The sequence below is a fragment of the Buceros rhinoceros genome, unplaced genomic scaffold (assembly GCF_000710305.1).
Source record: "Buceros rhinoceros silvestris isolate BGI_N320 unplaced genomic scaffold, ASM71030v1 scaffold143, whole genome shotgun sequence".
In the NCBI taxonomy this organism is placed as follows: domain Eukaryota; kingdom Metazoa; phylum Chordata; class Aves; order Bucerotiformes; family Bucerotidae; genus Buceros; species Buceros rhinoceros.
Genome location: NW_010405198.1, coordinates 49,378 through 66,513, shown reverse-complemented (window position 1 = coordinate 66,513; position 17,136 = coordinate 49,378). Strand labels below are relative to the sequence as shown.

At 39.7% G+C, this 17,136-nt stretch overlaps 1 protein-coding gene across 1 annotated transcript in view; it reads right to left on the bottom strand.

Annotated features, from left to right (window-relative positions):
• The window catches only part of SATB1 (SATB homeobox 1), a 74,238-nt gene that overhangs the window by 9,409 nt on the left and 47,693 nt on the right, over positions 1–17,136 (bottom strand). The window contains exon 10 of the mRNA XM_010133624.1: positions 17,103–17,135. Within this exon, the coding sequence (XP_010131926.1) occupies positions 17,103–17,135 (33 nt within the window). The remainder of the gene's footprint in view (positions 1–17,102; position 17,136) is intronic.

Below are 17,136 nucleotides of genomic sequence, written 5' to 3'. Positions count from 1 at the left end.
TTAAAAGAAAAAAAAAATAATTTAAATCTGCACTTAAGGTGTAAATACCAACCCTAACTAGAACAAAGAGAGTAGCAATACAATCGTGAAAAACGTTCTCTGGGCAAAGCTTTCCAAATCAGCAACAAACACATCTAGTCTGGGAAGAAAGGGCTTCAGGGTGGAGCAACTGAACTCTTTTGTGTGGTGAATTTGTTACAGTGATAATAATTTGCCAAATGATGAATATTTCTTACAAAATAACTAATAAAGACCCCAACATGTTTTAGAAGAGCTGTAATTTGAATCTAAGGCAGCAAAACAATTAGTGCATCAATGTTAAGATACAAACAGTTTTTCTTTGGTATAATATATCTAAGATTATTTTGTACCATCCTCTGGAGCATACAGTATGTTAAAAATATATGGTGTTAAAAGTAATCAGTCTAAATAGGGAGATATTTGATACAAACATTTCAGCAGAAAGTGTGAATTGCATTTCAGCATCTATTGCGAACAAAGGCTAAGTACATAATCCATTAAACAGTACTTCTAACTCAAAAAATTGAGTATTGTAGACTAAACTAAAGTAGGCATTTTGAATGAGCACATTTTCAGCAACTAACTATAAAGCTAGCAATTTATCATTCAGCAAATAATTTTCTACTTTTAAAAGAATGTGTAAGTGTTACTTATGCTAATGAAGACTGTTTTTAATCTGCCCACAAACATGCTAATAGAGGGCAATTTTTTTTTATTTACAGTGCTGAAGGCACTCCAGTTTATAGAACACAGATATGAAATTACACTTGCTAAAATGGGCTCTTAATTGTCTGAGTGACCCAAATCCTTCACCTTTAACACAAAAGCTTATAGACAAAACAAAGGAAAAGAACTCATGGACTCAACTTTAAATATTGACGTTTCTCCCTTCGAAAGCCATCCAGCCTGGTTTACAAATTTCATTTTTGTTCCAAATGGCTGTGTTCAACATAAATACTTCATGTCTTTACAGAACAGAATCCATGTACAGAAGAGAAGAAAAAAGGCCGACATCACTGCTACGGTATATGCATGTAGACTTAGTCTTTAGTATTAAACTTGTAAGCTGCTCACTGTACAGAAAGGTTGCTTTTGAAAAAGTCATAATACTTTGAACGAGATACATAATGGTAGCAAAGGACTACTGAAAGCATTTTAAATTATTTACTAGGTTAAAAGGGTGCAATGGTACTTTAAATACATCAAATTTCATCATCTGGGCCATTTTTTGGTGGCAAAGTGGTATTGATCTTTCCAAATGCTTAAAATTAACTATTTCCAGAAGGTCATTATTTGATTAAAGGCATTAAAGTTGAGGGCAAGAAATGATGCACTTTGTCTTCTTTCCCATTCAAATAATCATGTAATTTAATCAGAACTATCCCTTCATGTCCTGTAATAAAAATGTTTGTCTTAAGATATTGTTCTTTACCTAACATATTAACCTTTAAATGTTATGAAGTACTTAAGAATAATCCCTGCTTAGAGAAGATTCTTCCATAATGCAATGAAAGGATCTCCAGCATTTAAATTGATAAGGCCAAATTTCCCCTACACATTGATTGGAAAACGCATTAAACCCTTCAACTGAGATTTCTCACAGTGTTTAACAGGATTGAAAATTCAGGGAGTTCTGAAGCAGTAAGCTCATGCATATGGCATTGAGAAGCAAAATAAACAAATGTCACTTCAGCACAAACAAATACAACAATAAGTAACAATGGACGCTGCTTTAATTTATCTGGGAAACGCTGTTTGCATTACATTTGTATTATCCAGATAAGTACAGCAGGGACCACCCACCACAGGGTAAGAATAGAGCATTTCATTCAAAAGTCATTTTGAGGCCAAGATTTCTTAAACCTGACTTCTTTCTGGGTGAAATACCTGTGGGTTCAGATATGGGAAGAAGCCAAGATGATGAGAGTGGTCTTTAGATTCACGTGTTCTTCTGGAATATCCTGCCTGCAGGTTTATCTTTCCTAAAATACATAAACTGTCCTTGTTATCTCCTATGCAAAGCTAAATAGACCTAAATGCTTCACAGAAGAACCGAAGTCTATTAAAAGAAAGGCCACTGGATATTTTTAAAAAATTTTAGGAAGGCTAATAATCTACCAGACCAACACATCTCTTACTGAAAGTCTTTTCAGTTTAGCTTATATTTTCAAGTAATTTTAAGCACTGACTTCTGTGAGGCATACAGTTTCAAGTAATTTTAAAAACTGCCAATACTTTGGGATTTCCCTATTTTTCTTGCAAAACCGTATATCTTTAATTCAAGAAGCAAAACCTGGTTTTCAGCCTGTTCCAGAAGATGATTCCATTACTAGAACACTGAAAGGTGAAGCCAGATGTGAATTTTAAGTAAAACTGTATCTGCCATCATAACAGATGAGATTTAGCAAAACACAATTTGAAAACCTTGCAACCTCATCGGGCTTTCCAGACATTTCCCTAAATTTCATATCCAATATATTATTCAGCTAGACCATCTGTCTGAATGTTACCTCTGCCTCTTCTCCGGACTGTGAAAAACAAGTGACCAAGTAGCTAGAAGTGGTACTGATAGTATTTCATCACAATTTTTTGGTGATATTTTAGGGGACAAGAACTTCTAACATCTCTTCTTCTCTCTGCCTTTTCTCCTCTCTAGGTGCAGCACCTAAAAATTAAATAATTACTTCTATTCTTGTAAACATCCAAGCAAATAAATTGGAAAAAGAAACTTGCTAAAGCAACCTCTAAAATTCAATGACAAGCAGCAAACAAGTACAAAACCAAAATGACCTGGAGAGCTGTGGCCCTGCTCCTGAAGACTTGTCTGTCGTATTAGACCTCTCCCTCTACTCGGAGCAACAGTGAGTGGCTAAGAGGCAATGCTACTGAAAGATTTGACAGATTAAGGTCTGAGACTATATCAAAGCTCGTGGGTACATCCCCTGCAATGAGCATTTGAGACTCACTACCAGCTCTTGGAAAGAAAAAAACCTGTAACTCTAAAACTAAGAGAAAACCTAAGTATCATTGCTTTTCAGCTGAGTACAGAGGGAATTGAATAATCTAAATGAAGGACTTCTCTCAAGCTTGGTTTCTCCACTTTCAGACTCCTCCACCTCTCCTTTCCCTTGTTCAAATGTATCTTTTTTACGGTATTGCCTTCAATTGCCTAGCAATGACAGATAGGCACAAGCCCTCATCAAAAACATAACATAAATGCCTTTGAAAATCTTACACAAAATGCAACTACATTCATATGTAAAAAGAAGGGGGAAAAGTAATAGATTAAAAAACCCCAAAACAAAACCAAAAAACAAACAAAAAAACCAACCAGTGGGTGAAGCTTTATTCTGCTTTCCTCTAGTCCAGATCCTCCTCTTTCACATACACAAGTCAATTGGCATTGTAACTGTGATAAACTCATTAACAAAAATGGACTTAACAATAAACAACCATCTAAACAAGAAAAAACAACTGCTAATTATTAAGTAAGTCAGTCTTAGTCTGGTACATTACTTTTTATAGTACAGACATATAAAATGGGTCAGTGGGTTTCACAAAGGGTGACTGGTAATATATTGCCCTTTACCTTTCATTTAAATAGAGAGAAGTAGTGATTTCATTGCAATACCGATGCTTTCCTTGAAAGTAAATACATTCCTAAATCCAACCATGACCCTTAATAACCCGTATTTATTTAGTCTTACACATGCAATCAATTTTTGTATGGCAGCTATATCTGCAGTTCAGTTAGAGAAGAGTCTTTAATAGAAAGAGCCTGGCAACTTCAAAAAATTGTTTTACTCTTTCAATTTACAACTGAACACCAAATGTCTATTATTATGTTGCTTATGGAGATTTACCATTTGCTTTGGGGGAAAGATCTCCAGTAAAAAGGCCACAGGGCCAAAGTGTCACTTCCGTAATTTCTTATGTGTGTATATCACGTTGTTAGATTTTATTTTTAAGATTATAATTTCCCAGAAGGAGAAATCTGTGGCTTCTTATCACATATTTTTTCTTTCCAGAACTCATTTTGGATCAAGGGAAGATCTACCACACACTGACGAATCACAGGCTCATAGATATCTGGACTTCATTGTAAACTCAGTGCTGCTGACAAGATGTTCCAACAACAACATCATTCCAAAACATACACAGCTCAAATCTGTTTTCAGACATGCCTTCACTTTTTTAAGGTCTAACTAAATGTTTCCATATAGATTTGAAGTAGACATTTAAATATTCTGAGAAAATTTATTTTAACTTGTCTCTTGCAGTTCAGCTGGCTTCCGCGGCTCTCAGTTTTGCAGTAAGAGCATTTAATGCTCTGATAATGCCAAGGGTAAGAGGAGTCTTAAGGACATTGAAACTTTTCCCTAACTTTCCTCCACATGTTGATAACTGCAGAAACACTCAGAAAATTAATAATTCCCATTACCTCAATGCAGTTTAAAAAAATCTTTAAAATCCACACCTGCAAAAAACAGATGCCTCCCAGAAAATAAGAAAGGAGCAGCCAGCAGCATGTATCTCATCCATGGAAAAATAAAGGCAGCAAAGCCCTCAGAAAGCTAAAATACCCTTACTTGTAACGTGGTTGCTTGGGGCATAGACTTAAAAGACAGGAAAGCTGGATCAAAAGGGAAGCTGGAGAGACTGGGTTTCTCCCACCTGGGTGGGAATCAACACAAGAGTGTTCTCAGGTAGTTTGCTGTCAGAATGGGGACAAGAACAGCCACAAGGGAAAAACTCCTAGAGAGCAGTGCTTAGTGTTAGACTTATCCCCATCAGCCACGAAAAATGCCAACCAAGCTGAGCTCCAGCAGTATTTCCAGGCAGCAGCTTCAGCCTTTAAATCAGGCATGAAGCAGGCACACTTCTTGCTGCCCTGATCCCTCCGTCCTGTTCCCCAGGAGAAAAGAATCAATCCCTTTAGCTAGACTCTCTCCTCAAAGAAAATAAGAGCAGCAAATGATTTCTCAGAGGCGAAGCAAACTGGCTGCCCCAAAGCAAAAGTAAAAAGAATCTCATTTAAGCCCTTCATAGCTTTTTTAAAAAAATAACTGATTTTACATAAACAGTGGAAACTTCAGGGAATTCTGCTAAGGACCACTCAGACCAAACATCTCTACTTTACAAAGATCCTGAAAACTATTTTCTTATGTTTCTCAAATGCCATCCTGAAACAAGGGAACATGACACTGCACAGGAATAAAAATGAGATGACCACTGAATAACAATGTGTTTTCAGATAAAATTTGGCAGATCTGGAATTAGATAAATATTTACAAATCGGAATTTTTCCCCCACTTAGCTAGCTGCGTGCTTGCCCTAGCCTATTCGTTATATGCCAGAGTTTGGGGTACTTTGTAACCAAAAATCTGAAGTTTGACTTACAGGCTACATTTGAGAAAAATAAAAATATGGACAAAATGAGAAATTATTAGGAATATTGAAATTAAAAAAGAATCTGGAATAAAATGTCTCCTTTCTCAGTTTGCACCTAGAAACCCTGTAACGTTCTCTCAGGTGTTGCTTTGTTTTGAATTACTCAGTTTAACACTGAGGGAGAAAACATCTATTATTTCTTACTCCTTCCTTCACCCAACAACTCTTCGCCCGAATTGTAATCGGTCCCTCCTTTAACAAACCGCTTCTCAGACTGTTACTGTATGTTTGTGTTTGCATAACATGCCTTTATTCTTTGCAGTAACGTGCTTAGCAGCTCTCGTTTTTTCAGGAGGAATTTTACCCTGTCATTTCCTGTTTAGTTACGGGTTGAGCTCGCTTTTGTTTTCTGCACTGTTTACTTGGTACCCTGATTCCCTCACTGCCGGGAACCATGGGCTGCTCACTAACTCCTCAGTCTCCTCCTCCTCAGGTCTGGCACTATAGCTTTGTTTTCATTTCCGTAAGTCATTAACTCTCGTACAGCTCTCTCAGACTTCCCCCCCCACCCCCCCTTTTCTTTTTAAGTAGTGCTTTAGGTTTTTGACGTTAAAACACTGATATACTAAATCTTCAAAAGCCTCCTGAATTAGTGATCTGCCCACAGCAGGCACAAGAAACCCGAGAAACGAGGAACGCAGCTCTTTTCCCAGCTGAATCTGTGTCACCATGCAGGGAAAGGAACGATGTTTCACCCACAAAGCCTGCAGCGCTTTGCGATCAGCCCTCAGCTCCCTCCTACCCAGAGAAGCCCAAGGGCATGGGGTGCCCACGCTGCGCCTCATGCACAAGCCGGTGCTTCTGCAAAGCAACTGGGCATGGAGGGATGCACGTGGGGTAGGATGTCCTAAGAGCAGCTCTGGCACACAGGGGACAGCAGTAGGGTAGGAGAAAGGGACAGATGGACCAAGAGTGGATGGTGAAGGTGTATACGGGAGAGCAACGGAGTAGGAAAAAGACAAAGGGCGGGTTAAGAGGAGAGCTATAACAAGAGGCATTAGTGAAGGTGGCGAGAGGAAAACAAAACAGAAGGTGAGGATACAGGAAGCGGGAAGAGAGATTAAGAAAATCCATCCTACCAGAAACAGCACCTCTTGTCAGGGAGACAGCAGGTGCTGCCTGGGGAAGAGCTGATTCATGCAGCTAGAGTGTAGGAACCAAAATACCTCTACCTAAGAAATAAAAACCAAAAATAAAAGACTCAAAGGAGGCGGGAGAGGGTATTGCGCTTTTTTGCTTTTGGCAATCCAGTGCTTCCTGACTGCACAACATTTTTTGAACAGTTTTGTGAAGAAACAAAGGCTGGATTTCTGAACCCTTCAAAGAATCCTGATGGTTCATTTCAGCATTATCTCTTCCAGCATGAGCCCTTCCTTCCCTCCTCTTTGCCTTACTCCAGACTTGTTTCTGAGATATCTGCAGCCATTTCACCTCCAGGACCTCAGCTGCACCTCCAGCATGTCCAGTCTGCACAGACCCTGGGGGAGTCTGTAACAGAGGTGGCACTGCTGTGCGGCAGGGATGCCGATGGCACATCTATGCTGACCTGCTCCAGCTCATCTCTGGGGACTAGTAATGCAGTCAGTAACTGCTGGCCAACTGGTACAAACATGGGTCTTTAACTTTCTCTGCAGCAGTCTGGGGGGGATCATCTCTGTAGCTAAATTTTTTTCTACAAACTGCCTTCAGTGCAAACTGCCTTCAAAAACTATCCCGCTCACCTCCTTCTGACTCACTTTGAACACTGAGTCTTAGCTCCCTGTCTCCTGCACCTTTGATATTGCCACTACTGCATCACAAATCACTGGCAATGGATAAAACAATCTCTTACTACAGCTACATTTTTTTAAACCTCCCCTGGAAGCCTTATTACAGATCAGATTTGATGAATTTTGATCGGATGCACTGCACCACTCCTCTCGCCTGACAAAACCTGCAACAACTTTTGGGGAATCTGCTCAGTTGCATTCTGCATACTTACTTTTTTTTTTCCTCTCTGTAAGAATTGTTTTAGAACCTTATAATCAAAACTTTCTATCAAGATTGCATCATTTTTTTTTTCTGTGTAGGAAAGGTATCTAACAGTGATCTACTAAAGAGCAGATAGTTTAAAAAAACCCAACTTGCTAACTATTGAAAGCTGTTTAATTGGGGCAAGCTGAACAATTTAACAGAAAAAAAGATTAAAAAAAAAGCAAAAAAAATTAACAGACAACTCGTAGTTTCCTAAAACCTAACCATAATCTGTTTTCATAAGAAATACTGGAATGTTTTAATAAAAAATAATAAAAAACTATCAACTTTCCATTTGCCAAATTTCTAGACACTTTGAGGATTCTTTTTAAAAAATAATCTTTTCCCCAAAGGAAGAGGCAGAGGGAAGAGTTAGCAAACAGACAAAAATCGTGATGAAAAACTTTGGTAGCAAATTTTATTTCTGCTAAATTTAGGTAGCAGTGAAGACTACATTTTTGGTTAGAAGCTCTTCTTAAAGTGAGGTGTTTGCTGGCATGTTATTTTGAAGAACAGCAGAGTAGGATGACTTCTTTAATAAGTGGGCATAAAACCCAGAGATTAGGAAGTCTCAGAGTGAGAGACAAAACCCCTGTGCGATATCTGATTTCTTTGCCAAAGCAAGGAAGGTTTTTAATAAAGGTCATGGAGGAATAATCTCCATAGACGGCAGTGTCTCTTCCCCCTATATGTTTACTCTTTTATTTCACTCCTTCACAGTGAAAGGCAGACCTTAACACACACACACACAAAAGGAAACAACAACCAAAGAGGAGAGGGGAAAAAAAAAAAAAGGAGCCTGAAATTTTAGTTACACCACATGTGGTTTTCATTTGTGAAAAATGAACAAGCTGTTTGTGGTTAAACTGTCTAATCTGCTGTTATCAATCTAGCGCTGCATTCAAGATTTACAGGATACATCAGCTTCTGTGCCACATTAGCTGTAAAAGGGAGAGGGGGTGGGAGGAAAAAGGAGGAGGAGAGAGTTTATCGGGAGGAATAATATTTCCAATGCAGCCACACTCACACTACATCTGGTTGTGCTGGTAGCGGCAGTTAAATTGAAATATTTCACAGCGTGTGTCAGAAACATGCAGAATGGTAATTATGACAGATCTGATTAAGCCTGAGTGCCACTAGCTCCCTGGCCAGCTCTGGTTGTGCAGGTGTGACCTTGTGCGTGCCTGCGTGTGTAAATAAAATTAATTACAAGCGAGAGGGCGAAGGCTTCAGTGACATCACAAAGCGGAGAAACTCCCAAGGGGGAGACCTAATGGAATATTTTCCCTCAGTCTAATAATACAGTTCATATTGACTTGAGGTAATTAGTGGGATCATTAAAGCAGTTTTCCCGGCGTATTTGGCTGCCTGATCAGATTAGTGAAAATGTTCTTCAGAACAAGCCCTGTGTGGTCTGCCAGAGAAGGAGGAAATAAAAAGCAACAAAGCATATTTTGGAATGATAAGCAGCACTGGACTTTCTGCACAGCATTTTGTGGGGCCAGTCGCAGGAAGCCTGGGCACCCGACTCTCCTGACCAATTCAATCTTTCATCCCAGGTGCACATGCTTCTGCTGCACGTCATCTAAGACTTTTTAATTTTTGTTCCCCTATCCTTCAAAGCTATGCCATCCCTATCCTTTGGAAGTGCTATCCTTAGAAGTAGTAAGATAAATGGGGGAAGAAAGAAGAATAAATATGTGATCAGCGACCCTCCACCTCTCCCAAAAAACCTAACAGAAGATTAAAGGCACCAGTTTGAGGATTAGTAACATTTTCATTTCCTAACAAGCTTATCCCAGGAAGAAAGAAGAATAAATATGTGATCAGCGACCCTCCACCTCTCCCAAAAAACCTAACAGAAGATTAAAGGCACCAGTTTGAGGATTAGTAACATTTTCATTTCCTAACAAGCTTATCCCAGAAAAAAAAAGGGGGGGGGGGAGAGAAAAAAGTTTAACTATGATATAAAGTCTTCCACAGTGACAGAACACTGAGCCCTAATCAAGAAATGGACCATTTGTTTAAAAACAGTCTATTGAGCATGCTCTACCTTGCAAATGGAATATGCCAAGCTCTGTCACAGATGGCAAGCTTTGACAGTTCCCATCCGTAGCGTCGATACTCGACAGTTCAGCACAAGATCAGTGACATTCTGTCTCATTAGAGCCACGCTAATTATCACAGCTAGTTTCAGGGGAAACCATGTGTTGCAATGGTCAATTTGAAGGAGTCTGTGCATCAACAAACTGGTAATAAGGATCAGACACCTTATTATATGACAGCATGCTGCCTATGATCTGATTTACTGAATCAGAGGTACTGAGACAACACTGAAGCCTGATGGGTTATGGAATCGCATGTACACAATGCAGATCTGAATTACGCTTTAAAAATAAAAGGCAGCTATAAGGAAACAATACAAATAAAAATTTTAAAATGGTGAAGTTATAATGAGGACTTTTTTCATTTGTCATGAAGACATGCAGAGATGTTCAAGATCTTGTCAGCCAGTTTTATCTTTAATCAAATCATATAAGATAAAATAATTCAAAATGAAAACTGTAAAATTATGGATTATGCAAAATTACAATTCATTCCATACTCTGATTTTTCAGTTTCAATAACATGTACCAAACATTCCTTATGTTGTGCCTTCTTGCTGCTTTAACAGAATTTTATATTTTGTAAAGAGCATTCTCTACTTGGCTCTCTTTTTTCATTTGTACATTTAATGACTTAAACTTCTACTTTTCCTACCCTCTCCCACACATTTGTGCTGCTTCCACCAGACAACAATCACCCGACCAAGAACCCCCCTTTGCTGTTTCTGGCTACCGGCGAGGCTGTATCCCGCCAGGCACTCAGTAGCCACATACATCCCCAGTGCCTCCCAGGGACACGCTGCAGGCTGAGGCCATGAGAGTGTTAAGCATTAATTCCTGCCCAACGCGCATCCCTCCAGGGGAGCTCTCCTAAGGGCTCAAATATACAGGATTTCTTGAAGCTGCTACCCGTTTTTTAAATGGCCTCTATACAGAATGTAAGCAGCATTTGAACGGCTGACGCTGTTACTGGCCTGGCTGGGAACCTCTAGCTGGAGCCGATTTGACCCCAGGTGTAAAGCATGCTCAAGGAGCACACTTTTTCATCAGTGTGTAAACAAATCCAGCCTTTGCCTTACATGTTGAAAGGGCTGCCTGGCTGCAAGGAGCATTTTGGTCAATATAATCCTCTTACCAGTCAAGTATTTTCCATTCTGTACCTTCTTCTTTGGCTTGAACTATTTCAATTTTTAATGATTTTTTCCCTCCTTCTATGCAGATTTCCATGGTCAACTGCACATCGATATGAACCACCTTGGAGATGTTAAGGTGGTTTCTCCTTAGTGCATCTTTGCTGATTCAAGAAGTTGTTGTCTACTTTTTAGTATCGGGAGCCCAGGGCTCACTGAAGTCAACCCACGCCACCAAGGTCATACCAATAATGTGGGATATGGCCAGGATCACTGTCAGCCTTCTCCAGGTCCCCCCAGATCAAGCAATAAATGAGTTAACTGATCTCAATTTTTCTACCCCCTTTCCAGAAATTAACTTTTTAAAAATTCCTATAGAAGTTTCCTGAGGTTTTAACTTTTATTTCTGAAGAAAGATGTTGTAAAAGAAATTGAGGGCTGGGGCAGAGGAAGGACCTGGAGTACTCTAAGCATTCATTTTATCCCCACAATAGAAACCCGAAAACCTCTCCAACCTGGGCAAGGCAGAACACACTATGACGCTGCAACACGGTATTTTGTGAAAGATCCAGATCAGCTCTACTTGCCAACTTTCGCAGTTTCACTGAATGACACACCACTTTACGGGGCAATTCTTGATTGTGCGCAGAAGCCTGTCTTGCTTTTGCAGTTCACGCTCATCTTCTCCCACCCTTGCTGACACAAGATCCTGGCCCAGCTCCTGGTGCTCATGGCACCTCTTTCACTGCCAGAGCGATCATGCCCAGATAGTGGAGGGGGGAGGAAAATAAATTTAAAATATAAAATAAAAAAGATAGTGGCTGTTGTGGGGTGTACTTCTACAGTGATGCTTTCTCACCCTCCCATAAGGGCATGAGGTTTATTTCCAGGTGGACCTGAGAAACAGCGGCAGACCTCAGAGCAGGTTTTGTTTCCACCTCTCACCTCCTTGTGCAGTATCCCTCCCCACTCCACAGAGAATCCGTAGTACACCAGGGGAAGGGAAAGAAGGTTTTTAAGCCAAGGCTTAAACTCAGGAAGTGACTCAGGGAGGGAGACCGGAGAGGACTTGACAGAGGATGTGAGGGGACAGACAAAGGACTGAGCCCTCTCCTGTGCCCCGGCTGGACCCCGCTGGGGCAGTCTGAGGTGCAGCACCCTGAGAAAACAGCATTGGCAATAAATGTCAACGACCCCCCCCCCGCCAAAGCCACATTGTTACCAGAGGGTTACTCTTGGTGATAAGAAGGTTTCTTTTCCCACCCGCTGGAAAAGAGTTGAATAGATCATTCTGTATCTGCAGTGATGGCATGTTACGTCTTTGTGGCAGATCCACAATGCCATGCTTGTTCAGTGTGGGAAGCTGTTTCCTATTAGAGTATATAGCTTAGTCTCTAGATGGAAAAAGCCAGATCAAAGATACAGCATTTATAAAATAGCTGGTTAAAAAGATAAAAGTGAGATAACAGACATCAATTTTTCACTATAAATCTCCGGGTTTACTACAACATTAAAATTTCCAGTAAAAGCAGGGTTTTACATACCTGAACTCTAATGGCCTATTCTGAAAATATTTATGTCAGAAAAGGCATGGTATTTGCACACCAAATGCAATTTTAGTGCCGATGTTTAGCATTCCCTTCCTATTTAACTCCTTCCCACCTCCTCGCGAATGATAGATGCTCTGCCTAATGCCTACCTAGTGCACCTCCCCACGCAGCCTTACAGACAAGGATGCTCCAGGTGCATACTAAGGCAAAAAGTCAAACACTTCTAGAAAAACACCACTGCACAGAATACTTGCCTGATGGCTTAGGGTGGCGACTCTAGCATGGTCTGAACCACTGATTTTACTGACTCCATGCTTTGCATGTGAAATTACTCATTTCCAAGGGGCTAACTGCCTAACCAAAGTGAAAGACAGGGACAGAGGGACAGGAAATTGGGCAACATAATGCAACAGCTCAGAAGTAACGGGTCACAACTCTCTGTAATTAGATAAGGTTGCTGGAGGTATGGGTAGTACTCCTTTGGTTTTATTCTACAATTAAAATCAGAGCATGATTCTGTGAAAGCCAAGCGTCTCACCTTCAACATACAGGCATTTTTATTCAGTGAGAAGGGAGCGCATTTGGCACCTACCCAGCCATAGGCAGCAATCAGCAGGATTGACACTGCAGAAAAGTACCAATTTTGCCTATTTATTCTACTATAAAGTAAACTTATTTAGGTCAAATAGTGCAGGCTAACAGCCTTACACTGTAGTGTATGGGACTCTCAGAGGTATGGAAGTTGACATTACTTCAGGTTTTGCAAATCATAATTTCCTAAATTTAAGAAAGGTTTAGCAACTTAAGTTGATTTTCAGCAAAGTTTTGATTTCGTCCCTGCTTCACACTAGCACGTGCAGGCCTCAGCTTTTCAAGGTAAGCCATTAACATAAATGTAACTTCTCAAAACACATCCAACATACTGAAATACTACAAGTCTCCACTTGCCTTTTCTCTCGGGGCTCTCAGGTTTGGGGCTTTCGGTTTGCTTGTTTTTCTGTTTTTATGGAACAAAATTAGATTTCAGCATCTGTCACCATCAAGAAAAAAACCTCATCCCTGGCTCCCACATGAAAACACTGTAACTAATGTACAGTTACTGAACATGCCTTAATGATCAGTACACAAATCAACTTTTTTTTGTTTGTTTGAAATAATGAAACTAAGTATGTGCTTTCATAATTACTCGAATCAGACTGTCAGGTTATAAATTTAATAAAACCCCAATATGATTAAATTGTAAAAGTAACATACACAGCACAAATTTTTATATATATATGTGTGTGTCCTTTCTATTTTGACTCATTTAGGTGCACTCATTAAATTTTAGTGAACAATATTGTTAGTATTGCCATTCTACCATTAAAAAACAACAACCTGGGAGCAGACACAAAGCACTTGGTAAACCTTTACGTCTTCCTTTTGCATGCATTTTTCTAAAGCTCTCTTTTCAGCATAATCTAACAAAAAAAATACGTAGGCCTATAGGGCAACTTTCAATAAAACCATAAGATTTTAAATACTGACATTATGTGTTTTGCCAATTACAGTTCTAAAATTCCCCAAAGATATGATGTATTCAAGCAGTTTGAATTATAATATCTTCCTTAGCTCCTCAGTACAACCATAGTAACTTTTAAAGTGTATGTTTTGAATTTAACATTTTGAATTTATTCTGCAGATAATATAACCTTAAAAACACAGAAACTTAAAAAATATACTGAATGCATACGTTCCTATACAGGAAAAGAATTCATTATTTGAAGGAATCTTACAGCTGCGTCCCCAAACTCAGTCAAACCCATGTGTCAGATAGTCTCTTTCCGTGGGAAAGCCAACAAGCCGCCTGCAAAGTGCACCGTGAAACTACAAACCACCACTCACCTAAGCCAGAGCACAACCTCGATAATATCACTGCTCCCATCACCCCTTCCTTGCCCTGCGCTATGACCTCTGCCACACTGAGCCCCTGTAGCCAGCTGGTTTGTTGAGCAGCGGGGCTGTATGCAGTCCTCCGTCAATCAGGTAACGCGTGCCAAAGGCACTACTATAGCGCGAGGGAAGATGCTCAATATTTAACTCGGCACTACCAATAGAAATTTCCACAGCAGATCATTTAATAGGTCTTCTGTACAAAGTGCTCTAGTCAGCAGAATATTGTCTGCAGTCTCCTGGCTCAGGTAAGCCCAACCACCTTGCAGATGCTGGCTGCTTAGACACGCCATCTAACATTGACCAAAATCAGTTCCTTAAAGTAAATAAAAAGACTCTCCAGCAAACAACCACCTTTGCCCACTGGCAGAATCGTTTTAGGTCACATTTTATACCGTAACTCCAGACTACACTCTTGAAATCAAGTTTTTATATACAAAATAAGAGCAGCAACATTCAATTTTAGTAATTTTAAAACCAAAACTGTCAACCAATGCATCCTTTTCTAACGTGTTCTCCAGAATTTTCACTATAACTGGAAGGAAACCAATACCCCCAAATTAAAAAAAAAAAAAACCACAAAAAACCAAAATGAACAATTCAGCTCTCTCAAGAGAGCTTCTTTTAAAGAATATGTTTAAACAAGCCTCTTTCTTTGTGCAAGGAAGGGTTCTTTGCCCCAAGAAATATTTCTCTGTACTGCTGACAAGCTTCAATGCAGAAGTTTTTACAAAACAGTTATCTCTGTTACTATATGTGGCTTTGCTACGTATTTAAAGCTCATTAATTGGCTGACGAGTAGTCAACTGGTTAGCAAAGACCCAACACATCCAGTTTACCTAAGAAACAGCTTTTTACTACAAATGGCACCCTGGCTAACTACAGACCTGAAAGGTTGCTTAACACATAAATTAACATTGCATTGCTTAAACTGGGGAGAAAAATAACCTCAGAGAATTGAGACATGATCTCCACAATAACAGGTAAAAGAACTACATGTTTGGTGTTGTTTGTTTTCTATACTTGGTAGCGAAGTTTGTACAAGAATCTTAGAGCAATACTCTAAGAAAATCTCACCACATCCTCTTGAAGCTTTTGTGCTTCACTTTGGTTACCTGTCCCTTTTGAAGTCAGCATCGGATGAGCTGTCCCTTTCCTAAAAATCCTAGATTTTTAGACTACGCACTTAAATGTATACTATCACACAAATCAGATCAGATCAACATTACGTGAACCAATAGACTGGCTTCATACCTTAGTTTTGTGGAGAATTGCAATGGAAATGGGAAGGTGTAGAAAATGGACAGTTCTCTAACCCCGAGTCTTGACATGTGAATAAAGACATCTGAGGAGCGCACAGGTTGGAAGCTGCTGTAACATTCTATCATAATTAGAAACATTTCAAGAGCCCTGTAATTTCCAATCAAAATTACAGTAATTTCTGATATACAAGCCATGATTCATGACAGAATTTTTACATTCCATGGGAGATTATAGTGGCCTGATGTATGACACACTGAGTACAGCACTAACATAAACAATTCAGTTTAATGTTTAAACAGCACTTGGTGTTTAGAATCCAACAATAAAAGAAACATATTATTGTAGAAATTATCACTTTGACAGTGATTGAAGGGTAGGCAGGCATGTGGCCTATAAAGCTATAATTTTTACAGTCCACAGCTTGAGTTTAATCATTTTGATATAACATTTCCAAAATATCCCTTTAAATGCTCCTTACAGCATATAACTTAAGAGACAACATCCTTTCTGCACAATGAAATGGAGTAAACTCCAAAACGTGAGCAATGCAGAAGTCAAAAGTTAAAGACTGTTAAAAAGAAAACCGTCACCAAAATGCTGACGGCCCAAGAAACATTGGTCTAACTGATCGTTAGTAACTTTCCCTGCAAGATGCTGTATTTTTCTATGAAGCAATTTCAGAAAAGTAATAGTGACTGAGCGGACTTAACATATAATCTAAGGTGAAAATTCAACATCACAAGCATTTGTGTTTTTACCAATTCTCTCAAGCATTGGTATAACCATGTTACTAGCCTTTCCCATTTTTCTGTATGTTTTTCCTTTACTTACTTCTTGAGTACATTCTCTCTTAAATCAATGCTTTTGCATACTCCGGTGATCTTTCTCAGAAGACATGTCACTTCTGATGAAGTGATTATCAGAAGTGCTTGTTCATTTCCCCCTCTTGCCACTAAACTTGACATAAATTCTTCAGTTGAAGAAAACAGAATAGGAAACCACACAACAAAGGCTTAAAACTGAATATGCGATATATACGTACGCACACGCGCAAGTAACCAGGCAGCCATCGTGCTCCACTGAGATCATACACGTTTTGTCAGATGTAACTTGTATAACCGTAATTTGATGTTGAGGGGTTTTTTTCGGTTTTGACACGAACAGTGCTGCCCCATGTCCATGCATAGCCTCACTTGTGGGTCTGACTAAATATTTTCACAAAAAACAGACCCCCCTCAGCGTTCTTTGTTACAGTGAATGTAATTGCAAAACACCGAAGCCTCATGATTAATTTGGCAGCAATACATGGAGCTCACCCACAGCTTTTGCCGTGCCTATGCCAGTTAAGAACTGATGAACCTGATGCTTTCTGAGCCACGCAAAACCATGGGTGTGCAGTAAAGTCATCTCACTGGCAGGGAAGAGGGAGGGATGTGTCTTGGAAAGCCACTTTTCAATGCTGCCTGGTCGAGGGTAACCAGAGGTTACCTTTGGACTCGGCAAGGAGCTGCAAGTTGTGGTACTGGGCTGGTGTTCTAACCCACTCATTGTAACTCACACAGAAACAGATCAAAAACTTGGGGAAGGGGGTGGAAATCACAGAGGACACAGAGGCCACTGTACCCTGGAAACTTTACCTGGCTTTTGGTTGCCGCAACCTTTGCAAACAGT